The sequence below is a fragment of the Colobus angolensis genome, unplaced genomic scaffold (assembly GCF_000951035.1).
Source record: "Colobus angolensis palliatus isolate OR3802 unplaced genomic scaffold, Cang.pa_1.0 Scaffold118, whole genome shotgun sequence".
NCBI classification, from domain to species: Eukaryota; Metazoa; Chordata; class Mammalia; order Primates; family Cercopithecidae; genus Colobus; species Colobus angolensis.
Window position 1 is genome coordinate 1,549,645 of NW_012112919.1, and position 24,870 is coordinate 1,574,514.

Consider the following 24,870-nt stretch of genomic DNA (forward strand, 5'->3'; position numbering starts at 1 on the left):
GTAGAGACGGGGTTTCACCGTGTTAGCCAGGATGGTCTCGATCTCCTGTCCTCGTGATCCACCCACCTCGGCCTCCCAAAGTGCTGGGATTGCAGGCGTGAGCCACCGCACCCAGCGCAATGAGCATCTTAAAGTGGTTCCTGAGTTGGAGGATTCAGAATAGGGCTGGGGTAGAGCCTGTCGACAGAGCTCCCTTAAAGCAGTTATTTTCATTCTCAGGTTTTGTATAATTTTCTTCTTAACCCTTGGAATATATAACCTAGGAGGAAACAACTGTAACCATAGAGACACACAAACATTTTTGTGTCTCCAATGTATAATTACTTACCCGTCCTAATCAGCATCTCTTTAGAAGTTAATATTGGGCCAAGCCCCTAGAGAATGCCCCAAATCACAGGGAGTGGATTTTACTAGATTTTGTCAAACACTTGCCGAAACGATGTGTAACCATTGTGCTCCCATCTGTAGTAGAAAAGTACCATTTTGTCTGTGTGCTCAATATAATTAATATTATTATGCTTTAATTTGTTTACCTATGCCGATAAGTATGAAATTACATCTCATTGTTTGCATTATAATTTCTCCGATTATGAGTGAAGTCTTACTGTGTATTTATCAGCAATATGGATTGCTTTTCTGTGAATTGAGTGTGCTAATTCTCTGTCAGTTTTTAATATTTTTCCTTATTGATTTGTGGAAGTAGTCTATTTATTTTATATACATGCAGGAGCACTAATTCTTTATCAGTTACACACATAGGGATAAACAGTTTTATGCCCCTGAAAGCTACTTTGTGGTATTACATAGAACTATAACATCACGGATGGTCATACCTATGGCAGCGTAGACATCATGGAGTGGCATTAATATAACTCAGTTTAAGAAAGAGGGAACTTGTAATTTAAGAAGATACTTATTCCCAAATTCTAATATATGCAAAAATAATTTCATGCTCACTATTCAGTCATTTAAAAAAGTTTATTCCCAACACAAATGAATAACTCCAATAGTCTGAGTTTAATGCAGTGGTTTTTAGAAATGTAGTTTTATTTGATTCATATTTGTGGCAGTACATCTTACTATTTCCCAAATTCTTTTATCTAAATATAGTTTAAAAGCCTAAATGAAAAATTCAGGTAATATAGAGAACCAATTATAGTAATTCATCCAGAGAAGGAGATTTCCCCATGCATGCTGTGGTTTCGATAATTTCTACTAAAGTGTAGGCACACAGTTTTCCTCTAACCCTGCTGTCTCCCCGTTTTTCCAGGAATGTTTATCTTGAATACTCTGACCCTAGAGAGTAAAGTAATTTAGCAGAATTTCTCACACAGGGATTAAAATGGATATTAAAGTATCCACAGAGGATGAAAGTGAGTATAAAGAGGAATCAGGCATGAAAGTTCAGAAAGGGAAATAGATGAATGATGTTTCTATTTTATCATCCTTGTAAACAAAACGAATATGCTTATGGCTTTCATTTACTATATGAATTGATTGTTACAGGATAACAGCTGAGAAAATTGAATTATAATTTTTGAGAATCAGTGAATCAGCAGCATCTTTTAAGAAGTTAGTGGAGGTTTTCCAGACACTCCGCTGAGTTTACTTTCCACAAATCTCTAGGGTGTGTGCAGGATCCCTGTGAAAAGAACAAAGTGTCAGCATTTTAGGAATTTATATACGTATCCTCTTTCACATCCAGGTGGTCCTGGTAAGATGGAACACTTTATCTTTGAGTCCATTGATCTTCTCCTTCCATAGGCCTTTCTGCTGAAATATCTCATGTTTCCATCCTTTCTATTACACAGTCCTTCCCCAGCTTCCCTTGCTCCGCCCTCCCCTCCCCCATGTCTCAAGTCCTGTATTTCTGACAGAAGTGGGATGGGTTGTATCATTTCATCCACACTTGACCGTGAAGCCATGTGGATTAAGGTCTGCTACTCACCAGCTATGACTCTAACATCTGATGATACTAAAATATTTATTGATACTTCCAAAGGGCCAGATTCCACCCAAAACTTTTTTGCATTATCCCACTGAATCATGAAGTAGGATTTTTTATATTTTATAGACAAAGAAACAGGTTAAAACTTGGCCAAGGATTTACAGTAACCAGTAACCAGCAGAAATACAACTCAGTTTGGGGTTAGGGTAACATGAAAACTATATTCACACACTACTGTGGGCAGGTTTCAAAAACTTTCTCTTTTGCAAACCGTCACCATGCATAGAATAACAATTGGGAAAGTTTTCTTTCCCTGCTGCCGAGGTAACTGTCATAAAGACGACTAAATTGGGCTCACTTCAAACTGGACAGATGAGTGTCTTGCTCCAGTTAACTGTTAGAATACCCGGGCACCTGCTACTTTGTCCAAAAGCTGGAATGAGAGGTAGTGAGAGAAAAGTTGCCTAATCCTCTGCTTTTTATTTTTAACCCAGTGATGCCACGCTTTGCTGAACAAGTAGAGGTTGCCATTGAAGCCCTGAGTGCCAACGTTCCTCAACCATTTGAGGAGAATGAGTTCATCGATGCCTCTCGCCTGGTGTATGACGGCGTTCGGGACATCAGAAAGGCTGTGCTGATGATCAGGGTATGTGAGGCCTCTGTAGCTCAGAGCTGGTCAGAACTCCTAGTAGGAAACTAAGGAGTTAACTCTCTTATTGATTATTTATTTTGTAATTACTGAGTTTAACTTGGTAAGCTGTTTGGCTCCTTATTTAGTCAGACAAGGTGAGCTTAATACTTATGAAGGGATACGTAATATCAATGAGTTCAGGTGAGCACTGAATATTCTAAAGGGCAACTCCCTGCCTATTTCTTGCATGCATAATTTCCTCAGTTTCTTACAATCTTGACGGATACCCCTGCTATTTTCCATTTGTACCTCTTACTAACACTGTTCCCATCAGGATCCAAAGATCATGGGCTAGAAAGAAATGAAGATTACACAGCATAGTGGTGTTTATAATAATAACACATAATAATAATGGTTATTATCATTATGCATCTATGAAGTGATACATAATTACTTTCTCTTTACATAAAAATAATTTAGTATAAATAAGGCTGGATAGCCTAATAGCAAACCTCTTATTTCCAACTCCACTATCTTCTCATCTTCAGACTTCTGTTGTCAGGTACGTGTGTCTTCCAAAATGTTGTCTAAACAATTAATATATATACACGGGCCTAGAAAATACATATTATAGTTGATTTAAAATCTCATATAGTTTCATTTGTAACTTTCTTTGTTCACCCACAAGGCAAATTCACATATGTCTGTTAAGACATCTACCTAAACTCATTTTATTTAACTGCTTTATAATCCAATATAAGATGAAGTTTTTTCTCCTTATCTAACCAACAGTTTAGCTTAGTAATGTTCACACATATTTATTAGCCACATAATAATCTTTATTTCTTCACATATACTGCATATGCAAAAGCACATTTATGGCTATTACAGTTGAAGCAGAGGTGGGGCTTCTGCAGTGCTAATCCCAAAAGCATGCTGTCCAGTAGAATGGTATCCACACTTGTGACTTAAAATATTCTAGTAAACACACTAAAAAAGAAAAAAGAACAAGGTGAAATTAGTTATGATTTTAAAAATACATTTTATTTAACCAAATGTCTCCAAAATATTATTTTATGGCACACTGTGGTGTTTTGTTTGGCACAGAGCCTAAATCTCTCTCTCTTTCTGTATGTGTGTGTGTGTGTGTGTGTGTGTGCGCGCGCGTGTGAGTGCACTAGAGAGAAGGGAGAGAGAGATACCTAGAAAGATGGGAGGATGACAGAGAAAAGGGATAAAAGAATTGGAAGAGAGGACAAGGGAAGGATACTCAGCCTTTTAGGCCCATAACAAATGAGATCATTTTTTCCCATTATGTACTAACTTGTGAAATAAGGTAATAGGGCATGAGAGTTATATTTTCAAAGCATTTTTGGTACTAAATCCCACTGTAATCCTCAAGCTATATTCGCTCTTTTGCCATTTTTCTGCTTTGTTAGCCTTCATATGTTTGTGACAACCATTCATCTGGGAAGCTGAGGAAGTTTATAGCCCTCATTCACTTGCTCATTCATGAGCTGTAACACACACACATACACACACAATGTTAGATAAAATGTCATATCTTTGTCACGTGAAGTGTCATTTCTCTATTTCGATATTTTAAGTGATTTGATTAGATGGATTTCACACCACTTAAAATTTAGGAGAGAAGTGTACAGTATGTACAAATTGTTATTTTTAAAATCCTTCTCCATTCAGCACCTAAATGGCTTCATTTTGCACTTAAATAATTTCTTGGTTTTCTGTCTGAATGTAATGGTTGAGTCTACTTTAAAAAAAAAATCCCTTGTACTAAGGAAGATAGACAATAAGACAGGTAGAACTGTTTCTTTCCCAGAAAATTTGACCATACCTCCTTCCCTCCCAAAGGCTGCAAAGAAAGATTTTTTTCCCCCAAAACTAATACAGAAAGGACCCTGAAGGGTCAAGTTCTTTATCATCTTGTCTCTTGGCAGGCAATACATATTTAATGATGATGTTGGTATCCGAGTGCTTCAGGCCAGCTCCAGGCAACCCTCTGAAGTAGACAAAGCTTGTTCTTACTGTATTCCAGCCTCAGCTTTCAGAACTTCCCTTTTCTCTTGGAGCAATCTACTCTACCCGTCCTCCATAAAACTCTTTTTTTTTTCCCTTCTTCCTGAGGCTTGCCCATTGGGATCTGTCAGGTACATAATAATTTTCTGATTATCCCCACAAAGTGGCTTACAAATATATATGCAAATCTGGCAGACCAACATATAGCCATTTCTCATTTCTTACAGTAGTGTTCTGCAAATTCACTGTGAACACCAAATTTGTGAATCTTGAATCATTGCTCCTAGGAGAAATGCAGGGTTAGGTGACTGAGCTTCTGGCTGCATTTTTATCAACTGATCAATACTTAACCTTGTTTTATGTGAGTTTGTGTTCAAAGACACCTTCTTTAATATGTATTGTTCTTTGGGAGACCCAGGCGGGCAGATCACCTGCGCCCGGCCAACATGGTGAAACCCCATCTCTACTAAAAACAAAAAAACAAAAAAACAAAAGACAAAAATCAGCTGGGCATGGTGGTGCACATCTGTAATCCTAGCTACTTGGGAGGCTGAGAGAAGAGAATTGCTTGAACGTGGGAGGCAGAGGTTATGGTGAGCTGGGATCACACCACTGCTCTCCAGTCTGGGTGACAGAGTGAGGCTCCGTCTCAAAAACAAAACAAAACAACATACTGTTGATTCATTAACACAGAACTCATGGCCAACTGTGCTGACTGATGACTGAACGAAGCTTATCTAACACACATGTGTTTTTATGTAGGGTACATCACACCTTCTTGCACTTGGGAACACTAGATGATACTTCAGCACTCTACTTGGAGGCCATTTTAAATAGAGAAATCACCAACAAAAAGCACAAGACAAGTGGCACTAAATAGACCAGAAAAAGAGCACTTGTTTCCAGTATGAGACCTTAAATGAAAAGGCAGAGCACTGTGGTGCTTGACCTTAGCTGGGAACATGCACATCCTGTGACTCAGATTTTTTACACTCTTGATGTCTGGGAATAACAATAAAGATAGTTATTGATTTGGGGGATTACAAATGAATTTTAAGGAGTAGACAAATAAGTAAGGAATCCATAAATAATGAGGACCACCAAGTATATATTCAAGACAAAAAGTTAAACTTTTAGCATTGTAAATTAAGATAAGTGAGTAGGGTAGAAGGTGGTAATATCTTGGTGTCAGGAGATTTGTATTCAATGAAACAGTAGTTGCTTCTTGTAAGAATGACCCTGAAAGACCTATGATGATATCTATAGATGAATCTTTTGCATTTGGAACTCATTAATTTGGTTGTGTATGATACTTTCAAAAGCAGGTAAAAGACATAATAGGGCCTGGAACCAGGGTTCAGATAAAGGTCTGTAGTTTAACTTCACATCTCCTGAACTGTGTATCAAGGTGCCCTGGAGCATTGCCGGATATTTTAAAATTTCAAAGGTAGCACATAGACATCTCTTGAATTCTGTATGAAATATTAGTTACAAATCACAGTTTAAACATTACGTTGGTACATACCTTTTGATTCATATGTGCTGCTGGGTTTGTAGCAATCACTGGTAAAAAGGAATCTCTAAAATTGATGAGTGTCCATTTAGATTCCAACATTTGAGAAGTACAGTATATAACAGGTACCAATAATAACTTGTTATTATAGGTTATGAAAATGGATTAGGTTGATTGGGCCAAACTCTGCATAATGGACATAATTGTTATAGTTATTTGTTTGTTCTTGTTTTTTTAGCCTAAGGGCACCATGAAAAAAATTACGTGAGGGTGCTTTAAAGCAGTAAAGTTTGGAATTCAGCTCAACTATTCTGGTATCATCAGCGTGCTAATTACCTGTCTGCACTTCATTTGTACACAAGTGGTGACAAATGTTACCACAGTTATGAAGGAGTAGCATAGATCTAGCACTTAGCATGCTCCCAGGAAATATTTCTTTTCTTCATTCTGGTAGGATGAAGTTTGTCTTTATGTAGTCAATTAATGAACTAGAATTTGTTAAATAAGTCAACAGTATTATCAAAATTATAGGAGCTGGAGTCAATGTTTGTCACAGCTAAAAAAAAGAGTTGAAAAGACTTTATAAACTACTTATGCAACAAAATTTACTTATTATAGATTGTCACTATCCTGTTAATCAACATGGCCTCTTAAGGTGTCTAGTTTTATTAGTTAGAAATAGTTCAGTATTATTAAAAATTGGTAATTCTCTCTTGGTTATTCATTTATTTGCTGAAAGCTTATTAGATGTCCAAACTTTTGGAGTTGCTCTAAATACAGAGATGAACAAAGCAGACAAAAGTCTCTACCCTCGCAGGATTTCTATTCCTCTGGTAGGAGACAGAGAATAAACAAGGAAATATAATGTCAGACATTGGGCCACAGAGAAAACCAAAGTAGCCTAAAGGGATAGAGCTTCTGGTGGGCATGGATCTTATGAAAGGAAATACCTGGGTGGCATTTGAGAAGATACTGGGAGAAGGAAGAAGAAATAAGCCCTAACGGTATTCAGGCAGAGTATGTTTCAGGCAGAGGGAATGGCAAGTGCAAAGGTTGGAGCCAGGAACTTGGCCTAGAGACCTAAGGACCTTATTGAATGAGTTGCAAGCCATTGGAGGGTTCTGAGCAGGGAAATCGTATGATTTGACTTAGACCTTAAAAGGACCACCATGCCTATGCTGGTGAGAACAGAATGTATGGGGCAAGAGCAGAAGCAAGATCAGGTAGGAACCTCCAGAGTAATCCAGGCCAGGCCAGAGTCACTGGTTGCCAATCACCCCTGATTAAAATTTATTTTATTTTATTTTGTTTTGTTTTGTTGTTTTGTTTTGTTTTGTTTTGTTTTGTTTTAGGCCTTTGGATCTCTAATTTGATTTTCTAGTCTGCAGCCCATTCCAGTGGTGTTGAGCTCTGTTGGGAAATCCTACGTCATGCATCTTTTAAACTCTCTTGCCAACCTATATTCTCAGCCTTCTTCCAGTGAAATTCTCATACACATTTGGGCCCTTTCTTTCAATGGTTCTTATTACATTTTATGAGACATGAGAAAATATTGAAGGATTCAGAGTCATTTCGTCTTGGCTCACGTGTAAAATTTACTCAACTCACACGTCCAGGTGAAATGACTGAATCCTTCAATACTTTCTCACTGTGTTTCTCTATAGAGTCTGTTGCAGAGGAAATTGAGCACCAGCAGCAGATGAATGGGTCCTGTTTTGCAACTGACATGTGGTATGACCCTGGTCAAGCCACATGATCTCCCTTGGCCCATGTAGTGAGCACAAGTCGATCTCGTAGACTCTTCAGAGAGATTTTAGAGTCTGAATACTTTGTGCCATTTTACAGGTATGACCGACTTCGACAACAAAACAGAAAGTAATGGAAGCAGGAAACTAGGAGTAAACTTTAAGTGGTTTCTGTTTATTGAGAAAGGCCTTCCCAAAGAGCACGTAGAACTTTCACCCTCAGTCTCTATTCTCCAGTACAGTGAACTATTTATTTTATTTATTCCTTTACCCTGTAACACTATCTAGTAATACAAGTGTAATCTTCCTGGGCCCATTTGCAGATCCTCTGTAATTTTCCATGTTTCATTTAATTCATGGAGGTCTTTGACCAACTAAAAAATAGCACTCATAGTTTTAAAAATGAGTAATTCAAAAATTAATGCCATGAGTAGGAGACATACTCACATGCAATTAGCAAACTGCACATGCACAGAACTATTTATATGGATGGGTTGGATGGTTTTGTTTCATGTTTAAGGCACATGAAAATAGCTTAAGCTCATCTGTTTGTCTGGTGGTATTTGTTATGGTTAAAAGCATGAGCTCTGAAACCTTCAACTTGTCCACCTCTGCCACTTGCTAGGTGTGATGCTTTGGGAAGTATACTCAACAATTCTGAGCCTGTTCACACACCTATAAAATGGCGATTACATTTATTTCATTAGGTTTTTGTAAGGATCAAATTCTTTAGCTGAATGCCTGTCCCATAGTGGGTGATAAACAATGATTGCCATTATTATTGCTGCTGTTGTTATTAGGTGTTATATTTTATTATTAAGCACAGTAATTATCACCATCATTTATGAATTTAGTTAATTTTTATGATTCCTAAAGCATTTTCCTATACATCTGAGCTTAGGAGTCGTGTGGGGCAGAAAGTGCAAATAGCAATTATAATCTCCGTTTTATGAGCAGGGAGACACAGAAGCAGTGAAACTAAGTGACTTGCCAAAGACATATAGCTTGTGAGTGGCAGAGTTAGGTCAAAACATGCAGGTCCCCTGAGTCCTCATCCAGGTTAATATCTTTTTTGATTTTAATGTTTTTTTCTTTATTTTGGTTCTTGGGCCATTGTCACTTGAATAAAAACTCATCATTATTAGCCTTATGCTGCCAGGTTGGGTTTGTCATTGACTCCTCTACTAAATGCACAGATCACTGAAATGTTTGGACACAGTACTATAAGCACTGTCATATTCTGCTTATTTTTGTTAAATGAGATTTTAGATTTTACTTTTTCTCTTTCAAGAACTAATGACAAAAAGTGCTTGTAATCTTGTCATCTCATCTGTCAGCTGAATTTACCAACTTGCTATAACTGTCCCACAGTACACTGCAAAAGAGGGAGGAATGATCAGAGAATATTGTCTCTGTCCACAATAAAAACACAACCAGTTATTTGAACTGGGCTCTGCCTACTGTACCCCTGCTTTAGTTAATAAAATATGGGAACAAAACCTCTTCCTTCTCTCCTTATTTTAATATTCCTATGAAAGTAAACATCTGTAGATGACTGAGTGAATGTTAATAAGGTTGATGGTGAGAGAGAAGGAAAAACAAGTGTGATATGCCAAAGCTTGGAAAATTACTAGGCATAACATGATATTGGCATGAAGGACCCCATTTTATGCCTGTCTGACCAATCTCAAGGCTTCATCAATAACCGCACCTGATTAATTACACTGTGGTAACCAAAGAAACCAGCAGGAAAAAAATGTGCCCTTTTGGATGGGGAATGGGCAACTGCATCATTGGTATTCTTGCGGTCTGCTCTTTTCTTTTGAAAGGCATTGCCCTGGAATGTGGTCCTACTATATGCCAAGAGGCAGTCTGTGGAAGACCATCTCCTGTCAGGCTAATCTCACACTGATTCACTCTCTTACTTTTGTCCACCATCCTTCCACCTTTCGAATTTAACCTCATAGAGTTAGCAAAGTCTTAGAGCAAGATAAAACCTCTCATGCCTCAGTTTTCTTACCTGGAAAATGGAGAAACTAGTGTCTACATCAAAGGAGTGTTAAGAAACCTGCATGAGTTAGTGCCTGTAAAGCACTTAGGAAAAACATTGACAGACACATGTTAAGCACTTAATGCACAGTTATCTATTATTATTGCCATTGAAGATGGAAAGGCATTTTATTCCTGGGCTTATGGATTCTTTCTTATCGTTTCCTTATCACTGATGTTATAGATTGGAAAGGATCTTGATCTAACTCTACTCTTTTTAAGCCATTTTATAACTTCACGTCTTGCTCAATTTGTTATGTGAATAAACTACAACAAAAACTAATGAGAAGTATGTTTGGAGTCAGATACACTTGGGTGTTTAGATGTAACTTCTGGTTCTTTATTAACTAATTTAGGGACATGGGGCACATGTCTTATCTGCACCTTGTATTACCTCTAAATAGAGAATGATCCCTAATGTCACTGTGCTCATCTGAGCTAAATTGATAATATATATGTAAAAGTTATTAAATCCTTTATGGGTATGTGGTAATCAGTAGCTTCATTTCATAAACTTTGTTGAATGAATTGATTTAAAAATCCTAATAATGATGATGGGCCAGGCACAGTGACTCATACTTGTAATCCTAGCACTTTGGGAGGCCAAGGCAGGCAGATCACTTGAGGCCAGGAGTTCAAGACCAGCCTGGCCAACACAGTGAAACCTTGTCTCTGCTAAAAATACAAAAATTAGCCAAGCATGATGGTGTAAACCTGTAATCCGAGCTACTTGGGTGGCTGAGGCACAAGAATCACTTGAACCTGGGAGGTGGAAGTTATAGTGAGCCAAGATCGCACTGCTGTACTCCAGCCTGGGCTACACAGTGAGACCCTGTCTCGAAACAAACAACAAACCCCAAGTAATAATGATGGCAAACATTTAAAAAATACCTACTCTGTGTCTGATACTATACAGAGAACACATTGCCTAATCTTCACAGCAATCATAGAGGTAGCTACTGTTATCAACCTCAATTTACAGAGGAAGAAGTCAAACTAAGAGAGGTAAGATAGTTTATTTATAAGCACACAGGGGCTCATATTCAAGCAGTCTTGACTCTAGAGCCTGTGCTTATAACCTTTATACCTTACGGCTTTGTGACCAGTTATTCCCTCAGGTCTAGCCGTTGGCCTGGAGATAATCACCTTTTTTTGTTTATAGAGCAAAAGTGGCATTATAGAAGTATAGGAGTACATTTTGTTGTTGATGGTTCTTTTCTTTCAATAGATTTGGATGGGTAGAAATAATACACAAATATATAATTTTTCTTAAAAATTAGCATATCACTTCAAGTTAGAGTTACTATACCTGTATGAGGAAATAATAAAATATATATTTTAAAGTAAATTAGGGCAGCTTGATTTTTCTGACTGCATTCCAGCTAATACCCACCCACATAGCTGTGTGGATGCTATGTAGGATGCTATGAGCTCTGCTTTCTGAGGGATATTTAGCCTTTGCAATGAAGTGTGTGGATGGGGGTGAAGGTTATCAATTTAAATATGCTCATTTTTCTCTTTTTGTCTTTAGACCCCAGAAGAACTAGAGGATGATTCTGACTTTGAGCAGGAAGATTACGATGTGCGTAGTAGGACAAGTGTTCAGACTGAGGATGACCAGCTCATTGCAGGGCAGAGCGCACGGGTGAGTGGACATGTAAGACTTTGGCTTGGCGCACACGGCCCGTGTTTACTAAAATGGTTTGAGGGTATTTCTAAACTCCAGAGACGTGGTACCCCAGAGATTCATGGGTCAGAAATCTGTGCTGTCATCCGAGGTGGTTTATAGCAAATCACGTTTTACACAGTGAAAATCACCACCACTGCTCCTGATTCCTCTAACTCCCCTCTTTTGGTATCACTAGAAACATAGCAACCACATCACAGCAAGCTTTTATGTGTATAATTGATTTTGTTGGGGTTGGGTATTACAACTGGATGATAAACTAATAGGGGACACTGTAACACAGCAAATTTTGCATTGGCACAGTCACCATTGTTCTTTCTGAAGTCTCCGAGCTTGTCAACACAAGAGGCAATGACAAATGGGGAATCAGGGTACTACTTTGTTAATAGCTGGGCTGCTGCTCCATACAATGGCCTATGTTCTATGATATCTAAGATCATATCTTTTGAAATGGGTTCAAGGCCATTAGATAGAGAATGTTTTGTTTCCTCATGATGCCTGTCTACTCCCATGGTGGTATTCCTAGATCTGTCTACCATGTGATAGAAAAATAAATTAGAGACAAATTAGAAATATGCAAGTTTAAGGATCAGGAAGCAACAGAGAGAGTACCAGCTCTGCCTGACGTTTGAGTAATCCATGATACTGTTCACCAATGCATTTGGTCCAAAGAGCATCCTAAATTTGGATCAATCTGATTAGCTGTATCACCCAGAGGGTAGCTGTACGTAATTAAGCTGGTGGTGAGAGATGAAATCTTTAGAAATTGCATAGGAGGATGAAATTTTCTTCCCCTTAAAGGCTCAGTTTCCAAAGAGTAAAAACAATCTGATTATAGTATAACTGAGAATTAGATATTCTAATTTTCTGTGTTAAGTTTTATTTAAATAAAAGATAATGAATAGAAAGCAGGAGGTTGAGAAAGAGGTGGTAATTTAAAATAGAAATTGGGAAACCCCAGAAAGCCCACACTGCCTTAAGAATTATGAAAGAAAAATAATCAGGGGTTAAAATAAAGAGGACTTGAAGGAGATGTTTAGTCAAGAAAGACTTTGTGTCTAAAACCCAATTTCTTTTATATGCTTTATGCCCTGAAATTCTCACCCAACAATCAAGTGATCCAAAAGATATAAACAAACATTAATAGGAGGGATGTGAAGGTAAAAGAATATTAAAGACAAAGGCTTTGTTTTTAGACAGATTAGGTTTTTTATTATAAAGAGCAGCATTAGAACCATGCTCAAAGCTACATGTTGCTTAATTTTTCTGAGTTTCAGACCTATTGTCCCTAAAATGTGAATAACAGGGTTACCTGATAGGATTCTTATGAAGATTTAATTCCTTAATATTTGTAAAATAATGGGCACAATATTAGATGTACAGTAAATGCTCAATAAAGATGACTGTGATAATTATCCTTTCTAAGAGAAATCCTTTCTGATCACACGATGGTGGGACAGTAGAAAAGTAGGCATTCAGCCCCCTATTTCAAAATTTTCTTGCAGATTCTATTTAATCCCCCCTAAAATGTTGAAAATTGGAAAGGTCAGTAACTTGAAAATCTTTTGACTCTGTGTTGGCAAAACGTCAGACTGATTAAACAGTCAATTCATCTTCAGAATTAAGTAAAACCAGCATTTTTGTCACTGACAAAGGGCAATTTTGAATAATTCATCCAAACATGAAGCAATTCAGTCAATTTGACTGACTAACTGCAACTCAGTATACATGCAGCCTAGTATCCACTGACTAGTTTTCTTAAAGACAAAGACAGGTTGTACAACTCCTCTTGCTTTATAATCACCATCTTGTCAAAATGTCATGACCAGTCCCACTTTTACAAGGAAGAATAGAGTCCCAATATACCTCTGTTTCACTGAGAACAGAATTCTAGCCTTATTTACATTAGACTTCAAGTCAATGATGATGGGCGGAAATACAATTCAGAGACTCCTGTCTTTATCATCTATTATTTCTTCACACTAGAGTCTTAGAGTTTTTTCCAGCATGAATTAGAAACAGGGTCCAAGATAGTAAGAACAGAGCACTCCTATAAATTCAACACTTGCTCATTTGTCTTTGAGGTCCCTCATGTGGTCTGTATGATTAACTTGCAGCAGACAGCATTACTTACTGAGTCAGCCTATTGTAGCCTGTAATTATATGATGACAAATCAGAGACATGGAATTATGGCTGTTAAGTTGGAAATAAGAGGGTGCATTGAATTGCTGAAATGATAGATGGTCAGACTTTTGACCAGCAAAGTGTGCTAAGTTGTTCCAAATTGTGAAGGAGGCAAACTTTGTCTTTGACAGAGGCATTTGCTCTTCCCAGCAGCAAGTCCTCCCATGTTAATGATATTACTTTGTGTTCACATTTAGAGAAGTTTCCCTTTCTGAAAATGATTAATTAATCTATAAGAAGGTTTAAGTGGGAGATAAGCTTTTAGTAACCCCATCCAACATTGCTCTCAAATTCTGGAATTAAAGTATTTACAAACTTTCCTTTATATGCCCATGTAAGCTGCTTGCCTACAACATTCTGAGGGAGAGGAGAGAGGGGGCGGGAGTGATGAGGGGAGATGAATGGGAATCAATATGGATGGTGGTGATCTGATAAAATATGGAGGTGATATGGTACCCTTTCATCCTAGACATGACATAATAGAAACTATTTCTCCACAGGTTGACATAGTTAAAATAGGTTAGTGACAATTGCTGGGCACTTAACCTTAGTGATACAATATATTATTTGGAGTCACACAGACCTGATTTTAAATATGGACTTAGTGAAGCTGTGTGACTTTGGGGCAACTTTCTTAACCTCTGCACACTTCATCTCCTCATACGCTACCTCATAAGGTCAAAGGAAGAATTCTATGATAAAATGTATCACAGGATTTGTCATATAAATATGTAATAATTAAGTTGGTGGTAATGGTGATGATGCTTGTGGCTTGAGCTAATCATTCATTAGAAGGCTAGCTAATTTCACCTGAAAGAGTTGGATAATTCAGGCAATCATGAGAGTTTTTACTTGAGTTAATAGGACAATTACCTCAATTTTCCAATTCACTTCACAGCTAGAGACGGGTAAGAATCAAAGGACCTACTTCTTAACTACTTATATTTATTATACTGCTTTAAAGTCAAGTGAGTAGAAACAGGCACATTGAGTTTTAGTCCCTTTAATTGTTATTTATAAACATTCCTGTACTTGAAACTTAATGTTAGCCTCTTGCTTTATGCTTAAGAAATGAACGCTTGTCAATTTGGGGACCCAAAGACTTTAAAAATCATTTTTTTCCTCCGGAAATTAGAAGATAATTATATCAAAATCTCCTTGAGATTTAAACTGAAGAGAGGATTCAGTGCTATTTGAGTGGTTGCTTGCTTTTATCAGTGATTTTCACTTTTAATAGGTAGGGTTTATAACAATCACCAAAAAATGGTTGGTGGTTCAGAGGAAAGGCTGGGAGGGACTCTGGGGTTGGGGGAAGGAATCTTTTTAGATTAATTTCTCTGATACCACTAATTTGGGACCCCACATCAGGCAGATCAACAATTTGGACAGCTGTGCTTGGCTACTGTGAAAACCAGAAATTTAACCTGTCCCGGGTAATCATATCATACAAACAGAAAATCTGATATGTCCCCTTTCCTCTTGGCTATGAAGATAATTTTTCTCATGTTCCCTTAGTTTGAGGGAATGAACAATTGCATGTTAGGTATTTTATATTGAGTTTGATTTCAATGTAGCTGGCTTCTATTTTTTTCTAGCTAGAATGGCTTTAATGTGTTAACATTTCAAACTGCTGAGTTACATTGATAAGACCTAATTAAAACTCATGTGTTGAATTCTAATTTGATTAACTTGCAAATTTCACAGTTTGTGATCTACTGTTTATAGATAACCTTTTTTTAAATTCCAGTTTCAGAAAAGGTCAATTATGAATTTTTAAAAGCAAGAGCATTTTAAGAATATTTAGGAAGAGACTTCAGCTCATTGACAGCTACATAAGCAGAGGCAAATGGAAGGATGCTTTCACCCAAGTCACACACCATTAAGTGTATTATGCAGGTCAAGCATCTCTAGAGTCAAAATCATATCTTCCTTTGCAAACTTGCATTGGAGGGGACAGTTTTTCTTCAGAATTGTGTCCTTAGAATGTGTGTGTCAGTTCTGGCAACTTCTCTTGAATTATGTTAATGCAGTGATTGGAAAAATGTTTAAGCAGTCAGTCAAAAGATGTTTATTAAGCTTCTACTATGGGCAGGATATGGCAGCCTAAACCCTAGGGAAGCATATAAAGAAGTTAGCAGTAGGGCATTCATAGGAATTAATTAGAGAGCAAAGCAAAGCAGTTAATATTCAAGTGCTAAATTGTATAATGGAGACCCAAGTGCTATAGTTGACAGAGAAGTATACACCTTTCAGTGTGCAAATTAACCTTGTGTTGGGACAATGAAATGTGCATTGCTTTTCATCTGGGGATTGAACATTGACTCTGGGAGTCTGCTGATAGTTTTATGAATTCTTTTACAAAGAAGCACCTAGCGAATGCTTTAAATGATACTGGTTTAGGACCTGTGAGGTGAGGTCTAAGTAAAGTGTGATTTGCTCTTTTGTATGAGGAGGACAATAAACCAAAAACAGCAATAGGTCATCAGAAAGGGATAGTTAAGGAAAAAGGTGCATATTTAATTTCTGTAAATCAGACATATCTCAAATATAGTGGAATAGCTCTCTTGCTATGAACACAACGTTGCAAATGTGAGGTTATAATAAACTCACGTATATCAAGTACCTTTTTAAATACAGTTTTTAAAGCTATTTTAACAATATCTTTTAAGATACAGTATTTTAAATAACAATAGTATTCATGCAAGTCTGGATTTTTAAATATGGATTACAATTTACACATACACATGCATATCCAAAAATATGTACACATGCTATTTAAAGCCACATACATGCATCCATGGAAGTTAGTAGATGTGGCTATTAGTAAGAAGCATCTGGGAAGGATACTGTTAGGCAAATCAGACACCATATGCAACTCATGTCTATGGCATCCACCAGGATGCACAGCCTGGTGAGCAGTGCAGTGATTTCAGCGACCCTTGCCCCACTTGGTTGAGGAACCCTGGACAGTGGGTAAGCTGCATGGCCACGCACAACTGATGATCCAGTTGTGTACAATGGTTAAGACTGATCTTAGTTCAATGGGTTTGAATCCTGTTCCTACAGCCTATTGTGTGATATTAGGAATTTTATGAATTTCTCTGGGCCTACATATTATTATTAAAATGGGGATAGTAATAGTATTAGAATAATGAAGTAGATTGCTATTTGACATACATAAGTCTCAGCACAGTACCCAGTATTTGTTGATATACATAAGGAATCATAACCATCTTCTATTTGTAGATAGTTGCATAGACCCCAAGCCCCTCCCTTTCCCTATGGCAACTAAGAAATGAGCCAGAGGGGTAGTTGGAAAGGCAAACTAATGGCGGAAATTCTAATGTAATGTTAATGATAATTCTATATATGCTTACTTTCATTTTTTTGAAAAAACACATTTAATTTGCTGCCCACCATCACCTTTGGAGGTAATTATTTACTATACCCAGATTCTATATGAAGAGATCAATGATAGATCCATATAACAGTGAAGTGTTAACCCATGTCAGCTACAGAGCCCTAGTTGAACCCAGTTTTTCTGAGCTCACATTGCCCGATACTAGTTATTAGTCCTTCCAAATTTATTCACTCACACCGGGAGAAGATTTACAATTTAGGAAGCATTTTTCTTGTGTTATTTTACTTGTTCATTGCAGAAACTGCAGTCCCCCAAACTGTACTCTCTTGGTCTGTCTGCTGGAAAATATGCGTATCCCAGAAGCGGGGAAATGGAAGCACCTATTCACATTCCCCTGTCTGTGACGCAGGTTGCATACAGTTTTGGGGGGATGTGATAAGGTGATGTCAAACATTTCATTCAGGGCATGCTACCTAAATGGTGTTTAACAAACATAGTTGATTCTCATTACTCCTGATAGTTATGTTCTATGAAGTCATCATGAACATTTAATTAGCAAATATTTAACCATTGCTCCTAGGGGAAATACGGCATTAGGTTCCTCAGAGCTGCCAGTCAAGACATTTTCTTCAGCTGATCAATACATAACTATGTTTAATGGGTGTTTCTGTTTAGACACTTTATATTTTTGATTCATTAACATTGAACTCACAGCCAATAGCTCTGTAACTCATGCCTGATTGAAACTTAGCTAACATGTGTTTTCTCCATAAGTCACATGCCAGCCTTCTCATGCTCAGGGACACTAGATGCACTTCAGCACCATGCTTGGAGCCGTTTTAAACAGCAAAGTTACTTAAAGCACAAATATATGAAAAATATAGCAGTAAATAGACTGTAAAAAGTACACTTGTTTACAGTATGAGAGCTGAAAAAGGAAGGCAGAGCATTGCCTTTTCAACCTCATCTGGGAATATGCATGTCAGGCAACTCAAATTTTTTGCTGCTCTGCCCACATTTGCAAATGACCACAAAAATGCTACAAGCCTTGATTTTGGGGTTACAAATATATTTTAGAGAGTAGGCAAATTGGCAAATGAAGGAATCCATGAATAAGGAGAAGACTGCAGTTTTCCCTTTTCTACATTTTCTTACCTAGCAGTTATTGAAAATGAACCCACGCTTCCTAATTTTATACTTTATCCCATTATAACTTTTCTGCCTACGTACTCAAAGGCTTTAACGAGGAGCCACAGGCATGCCACCACCCTAAAGGAGATGGGGGAGGGCTGGGAGTAGGCGTGCCATCCCTGGCATGCCCTGGGCAGGGGATTTTTGTTTGGCATCTCTCTGTAGACACCTTCATTTACACTCAGAAAGTAGCCCCATCCTCCCCCACTTGGATGCTCAGATAGTGTTTAAAATTCCTCTCCTTTCCAGTAACAGAAGGCCGTTTTTCTTTTTTCCCTTCTCTGAACAGATTTCAGTGTTGAAAGAGGTGCATTCTTTCATCTGGTAAAAGTTTCCTGAGACCAAATATAAAAATTGTCAAGAATAGCTTCTTTTGAACAAACATATGCCATCAAAGCGGCAGAGAAGTTCTGTTATTGCCAGTGCGCACAGTAGCTTTGGATATCTCTGTATTTTTCATATATGGGAGTGGGACGGGGACTTTGGGGAGCTTATCAGCCGGTACTCGTGGCCTCCCTGGAATGGAGAAAGACGTGCTTTCTGAAATGGCAGGGTAGCTCATAAGCCTTTGCAGGGTCTGGCTCTGCCATCCGCAGAAGGCAGAGTCAACATACGGTCTGTACTTCCTTTGTCACCGTCACTCACGCTTTTTCTGTAACCCACGCAGGCCATCATGGCGCAACTACCGCAGGAGGAGAAGGCAAAAATAGCTGAGCAGGTGGAGATATTCCATCAAGAGAAAAGCAAGCTGGATGCAGAAGTGGCCAAATGGGACGACAGCGGCAATGATATCATTGTACTGGCCAAGCAGATGTGCATGATCATGATGGAAATGACAGACTTCACAAGGTGAGGCCCAGAGCCAGGGAGCTGAAGATTTTTTCATTAAACCCAGAAGTGTAGCAGTGTGTATTAGCATGTGAGAGCCTGCTGAAAAATTAAAATATACCAAGGCAAGGTGGTGATATTATAAATTTACATGTATAAGTCAAAATGATCTAGACTTAATTCCAGGCAGATAGGTAGGTCTTTTTGGTCAAGGAAATAGATTGAATGTTGTAATTATTGTTGTAATTACCTACCCTGAGGCAGTCATAAAATCAAACCCCTGGGGATGGGTGACACATCTTTGGTCTGTGCTATTTTGCAATATGCTTAAATATTATTCTGAAGATAAAGTGAATGATTCATTAATATCCCTTTGGAAAAATATGTACCTGTGTGTGTGTGTGTGTGTGTGTGTGTGTGTGTGTGTGCGCGCGCGCGCATGTAAACATGTAGTATGTTGTAATACTAGCTTGTGATCTAGTGTTAATTTAAGCTCACATTTTATTCTTACATATTAAGAATGAGGTACAACAATCTAAGATTCCGTTGTTTTCACAGAGAAATTAAAGTTGTGTAAGATTTATTTCCTTTAACTCTGAGCTAGTACCTTTGACAAATCAAGTGACCAGTCAGAATTTTGTCAGGAGACTTTTCTTCAACAAGGGTTTAGTGCTCTTTCTATCATTGCATTTTGGTCTCTTCTTTAAAAGAAGGTGATATATCTGCCCTTTCAACACAAAGGGCAAACCAAGGGAGAGCAAAACTTAATAGGAACCTCCCTGAATTTTGAATCAGAATATCAGGTGATTTGGGGGAAGGTCTCTTACTCTCTGTTTGCGAAATAGTGAAATAACACTTGTCTTATCAACTTCAGAAGAGAGTTTTAAAATCCAAAGAGATAATGCAAGTATAAATTATGCTGCCATACAAATATAAACTAGCGTTTTACCGTAGGTTTTTTTTCTGGAAAACACACATATACGCGAAGATGTATTAATGATTTAACATGATACTTTTTATTGAAATAATATAAGATATACGGGAATGTCAAGACATCATCTGATGGGTGACAACTTTTCTTAATGGTTATTGAATGCTTCTACTAAGAAAAGGCTAGAATTGATTATTAAAAGTTATAATTTAATATGGAATATCTCAGTGTCGCCCCCTTGGCCTCTGGCCAATATATACTAATGACATGGCTTGGCCCTTTTTCCAAATATTTTAAAATTGTTTTTTACTTCAGTGGAATGACTTTACTGTTATGAAGGAGCCCTTCGAGACTTTTAAATGTCATTGTATTCATAAGAAGTTCAAATTTGTACATTTGGTTAGTCTTTGTAGACTTCACACATTTATTTCACAAAACATAACAGCAGGAAAAAAGTCTGAGCCATTATTTCAGTCTGAAACTTCCTACAAATCAAACTATTATGGCAGCCTCAGTCTTGTTTCTCAAGGCCTATGATAACTTAATTTGCTTGCTTTCAACATTTTATTAGTACTTTATCTGATGATTATCCAATCCATTAATAGCATCACTTGAACAAATAATCTCATTAAAGTGAATAATGAATCTGGTCATGTTACTAGTTTTGATCAGGAGCACATTTTATAATTCTCTAGATTATATAACTGTGGTCAAGGCACAGTTATAAAAGATATATTTGAGGGGTCTTGTTACATGGTGTTAAATAAGGCGCACGTCTGTTAGTCAAAGTGTAGTTTTAAAAGTGAAAAGAAGGTGTCTTCAATTTCCTAGGAATTTCGTATCATTTGATGCTGATTTGAATAATGAAATGTCTAGGGAGCTACTAGTGACAATTTTTCCCACTGCATGATGAGTAGTTTTTGTGCTGTTTTTGTTAGGGCAAAGGGAGGAATATAGTAATTAATGACTAGAGAACCAGAGTAGACTGTGTGTTCGAAATGCAACATAGGAAGTTGAGGCTTCATTGCTGCCTCCATCTGCACAGCCTGTTTTTTTTACAGACAGCTGAATAGTGCCTTTCTTTGTGGCCTCTCACCTAAGTTCACTATATTTGACCTTATACATTGTTATTATTGCCCTTCCACTTGCATATTCCACTTCAAGGAGGAATAATTTTAGGTCCGTAACTCTAAACATTCTTAAGTACCATTTTCTCTTATTTAAAGAAATGGATATAACTGATTAGGAATTGAAACTTGGCTACTTTCCTTAATGTAGATGTGTAAAGGGCATGTGGGTACACAATACCCTGGCATTTATTATCTTGTTGTTTTATTCTTATCACTAGCTAATTCATTAATTTGATTCAGTAATCTCAGTGATATCCACTCCATTATTATTAAAATTGGAAGGGTTCTGCCTCATTATATGTGTAATAACTTCTTCATGGAAGATAAAACTGATTATGCCTTATGTCTTTTTCCCACTCAGTTCTTGACTTCCATCTCATCGACAATGGCAGAAGCACCATCCTGCATGGAGTGAAATTCATGCTTTTCATGTCACTTTTCAGAAAGAAATAGACTGTTGCTAGTCTTGTTTCCCAATAACAAAAGGTGTGCAGATAGCAACAGCTCAAGTTTAATTGTACAGCAAAGAACAAAGCTATTTTTAGAATCAAACTTAAGTTCAAATCTTCAACAGTTTTGAGACTGACTGTCAAATACTGAGCACTAGACTCAGAAATCATATAATCATTCTATGTTTCCTAAACTTGATTTGCTGGCTTAGTTCACATGCTCAGTAGTACCTCAGCTGGTCTTTCGGTTCAGATTCTCCACTCATCCAGGCCACATCTGCCCAGTGAAGGGCAGTCATCCAGCTTCCTTTGCACCAAAACTTTCATTAGCTCCTTTTTTCACAGAATAAAAATCCTTGTGTTTGCTCTTCAAGGTCTACCTTTCTTGACCTGTAGGCTTCTGTCCTAATTTTGTACATGTTTAACGTCTGACCTTACAACCTATTCCAGGAAGTACCTGGAACAGTTCAACTTGTGATTCTGTAGTTCTACCTGAGTTCTTGAAATTCCCCAGATTCACTCAACTGTTCTACTGGGCTGTCTTCATACTGCCTCAACTGATTAGTAAAATTTCCAGGCATATTCAGAAGTCTCTGAAAAGTGACTTTTATGGTTCAATACATTTGCAAATAGCCTTTTTGTGTGTTGTATCTCATTATTGGAGAGTCACATTTGATATTAACATGTTAGAGGTATTGAGAAGGCATAAAAAATAACTTGGATTGACTCAGAATTTGAATTTTGAATACTAAATATATTAACCCAGAATATACTGAGGCATAGATTTTTCACATTAGTACTTATTACCTTCTCACAAAATAAATGTGAATTAGTTCATAAATGGTGATGTGACGGCAGTGATGCGGTAATACTTTTCCTTGACTTTCTTTTTTGGAGTGACCACTTCACAGGAAAGACTCCAGATATTGACCTTTGCATCAGAATTACCTATGTCCAAAAGAGAGACTGTTTCAAGAATCTGTATAAGTAGAGTTAATTATATGGCTTGATGCTCTTTCCAAGGAAACTAAAAACATACTCCAGATGGGACAATATGATTGCTCCTGCATTCAGAACATGAGATTACCCATAGCATCTTTTAAAACCCACAAAACACAAAATCTGCTCTAAGGTAGAAAAACACAAGGGCTGCGGGTCGCAATTTTAAAATGGGGAGATAAACCAATGTGGCCAGTCTTCTTGTCGATATTGTCTTCCATGGATAGGAAGACTCAAACTTCTGATGCTTTCATGGATGTGATTTTTTTCTTCCTTTTTTTTTTTTGCCGTTAGCTATTTGTTTCTTCTTTCAGTGCCCACTTCACATTATCTAAATGACTGTGGCTCATTTTGACTTGTGCTGTCCAATATAGTAGCCACTAGCTGTATATGACTACTTAAATTGTTTTTCTATTATGGTATATATCATGGAGTTTACCATCTCAATCCTTTGTAAGTGTACATTTCTATGGAATTCAGTACATTTACATCCTTGTGCAACCATTACCACCCTCCATCTCCAGAACGTGTTCATCTTCCTCAACAGATACTCTGAACCTACGGAGTGTAAACTCCCCATCTGCCTTCCGTTTCTATGAATTTGACTAATACAAGTAGTTCAGATAAGTTGAGTCATACAATATTTGTTCTTTTGTGATGGGCTTATTTCATTTAGCACAATGTCTTCAAAGTTCATGCATATATTGTAGCATATACTCAAATGCTTTTCCTTTTAAAGGTTTAATAATGTTCCATTGAATGCATATACCACCCATATTTTCTTTATCCATTCATCTCTTAATGGGCACTTCAGTTGCTTCCACCTTTTGGCTATTATGAATAATGCTGCACTGTACATGAGTGTATAAGTATACAAGTTCCTGCTTTCATTTCTTTTAAGTGTATACCCAGAAGTGGAATTGCAGGATCATATAGTAATTCTTTTAAATGTTTGAGGGATCACAATATTATTTTTCACAGTGGCTGCACCATTTTACATTCCCACCAGCAATACACAAGTGGTCCAAGTTTTCCACAATGGTCAAATTTCTCCACATCCTTGCCAAAGCTTGTTTTCTGTTTTTCTTGATAGCCATCCTAAAGGATGTGAAGTGGTATCTCATGGTGGTTTTAATTTGTATTTCCCTAATGATTAATTATGTTGAACATCTTTCCTATGCTTATTGGCATTGTATATCTCCTTTGGAACAATGTCTGTCCAAGTCTTTTGCCCATTTTTCAGTTGGGTTGTTTGCTTTTTTGTTGTTGAGTTGTAGGAGTCCTTGGTATATTCTGGATATTAATTTCTTATCAAGAATTACAAATTCCTGATAAAGAATTACTATTTTCTCTTATTGACTTCATTTTCACTATTTGTTGACACACAATAGTGACACTAGTGTTGTTTGACACACAAAAGTTTTTAATCTTGAAGTTCAATATCTATTTTTTTGTATTATTGCTTATACTTTTAGTGTCATATCCAAGAAATTATTACCAAATCCAATGTCATGAAGTTTTCTCCTGTGTTTTCTTCGAGTTTTATACTTTAATTCTTATGTTTAGGTCTTTCATCTATTTTCAGTTAATTTTTAAATGAGATAACATGAGTACTGCTGCTGCTTTTGCATGTAGATAATCCAGTTTTCCCAGCACCATTTATTGAAAACACTGCCCTTTTCCAAGACCTAAATCTTAGCAAAAATCTTAATACCTTTGTGGAAAATCATTTGACTTTATATGTGTAAGGGTCTATTTTTGAACTGCACTCTATTCAATTGGTCTCCATGTCTGTCTTTATGCCAGTATGACACTATTTTGATTATTGTAAGTTTTAAAATCAAAGTGTGAGGCCTACAATTTTTGTTCTTTTCAAGACTGGCTATTTGTGTTGCCTTGAGATTCCATGTGAATTTTAGGATCGATTTTTTAATTTTGGCCAAAAATGCCTTTGGGTTTTGATAGAGATTACAGTGGATCTGTAGATCTCTTTCAGTAGTATTGACATCTTAAGTCTTCCAATCCACATTCATTGAATGACTTTCCATTTATTTTTGTAATTTCAACAATATTTTGTAGTTTTCAGCATGCAAGTCTTCTGACTCCTTGGTTAAGCTTATTCCTAAACATTTAATTTTTTTTGATACTATTGTAAATGGAGTTATTTTCTTCATTTTCTTTTAGGA

The 24,870-nt window shown here is 37.1% G+C and overlaps 1 protein-coding gene across 6 annotated transcripts in view; it reads left to right on the forward strand.

Moving 5' to 3' along the window:
* Window positions 1-24,870, forward strand: part of CTNNA2 (catenin (cadherin-associated protein), alpha 2) — a 1,182,142-nt gene that overhangs the window by 1,104,316 nt on the left and 52,956 nt on the right. For all 6 annotated transcript variants that reach the window (XM_011963728.1, XM_011963709.1, XM_011963731.1 and 3 more), the window contains 3 exons: window positions 2,443-2,594; window positions 11,455-11,568; window positions 19,015-19,196. In XM_011963728.1, coding sequence (XP_011819118.1) covers window positions 2,443-2,594; window positions 11,455-11,568; window positions 19,015-19,196 — 448 coding nt within the window. The remainder of the gene's footprint in view (window positions 1-2,442; window positions 2,595-11,454; window positions 11,569-19,014; window positions 19,197-24,870) is intronic.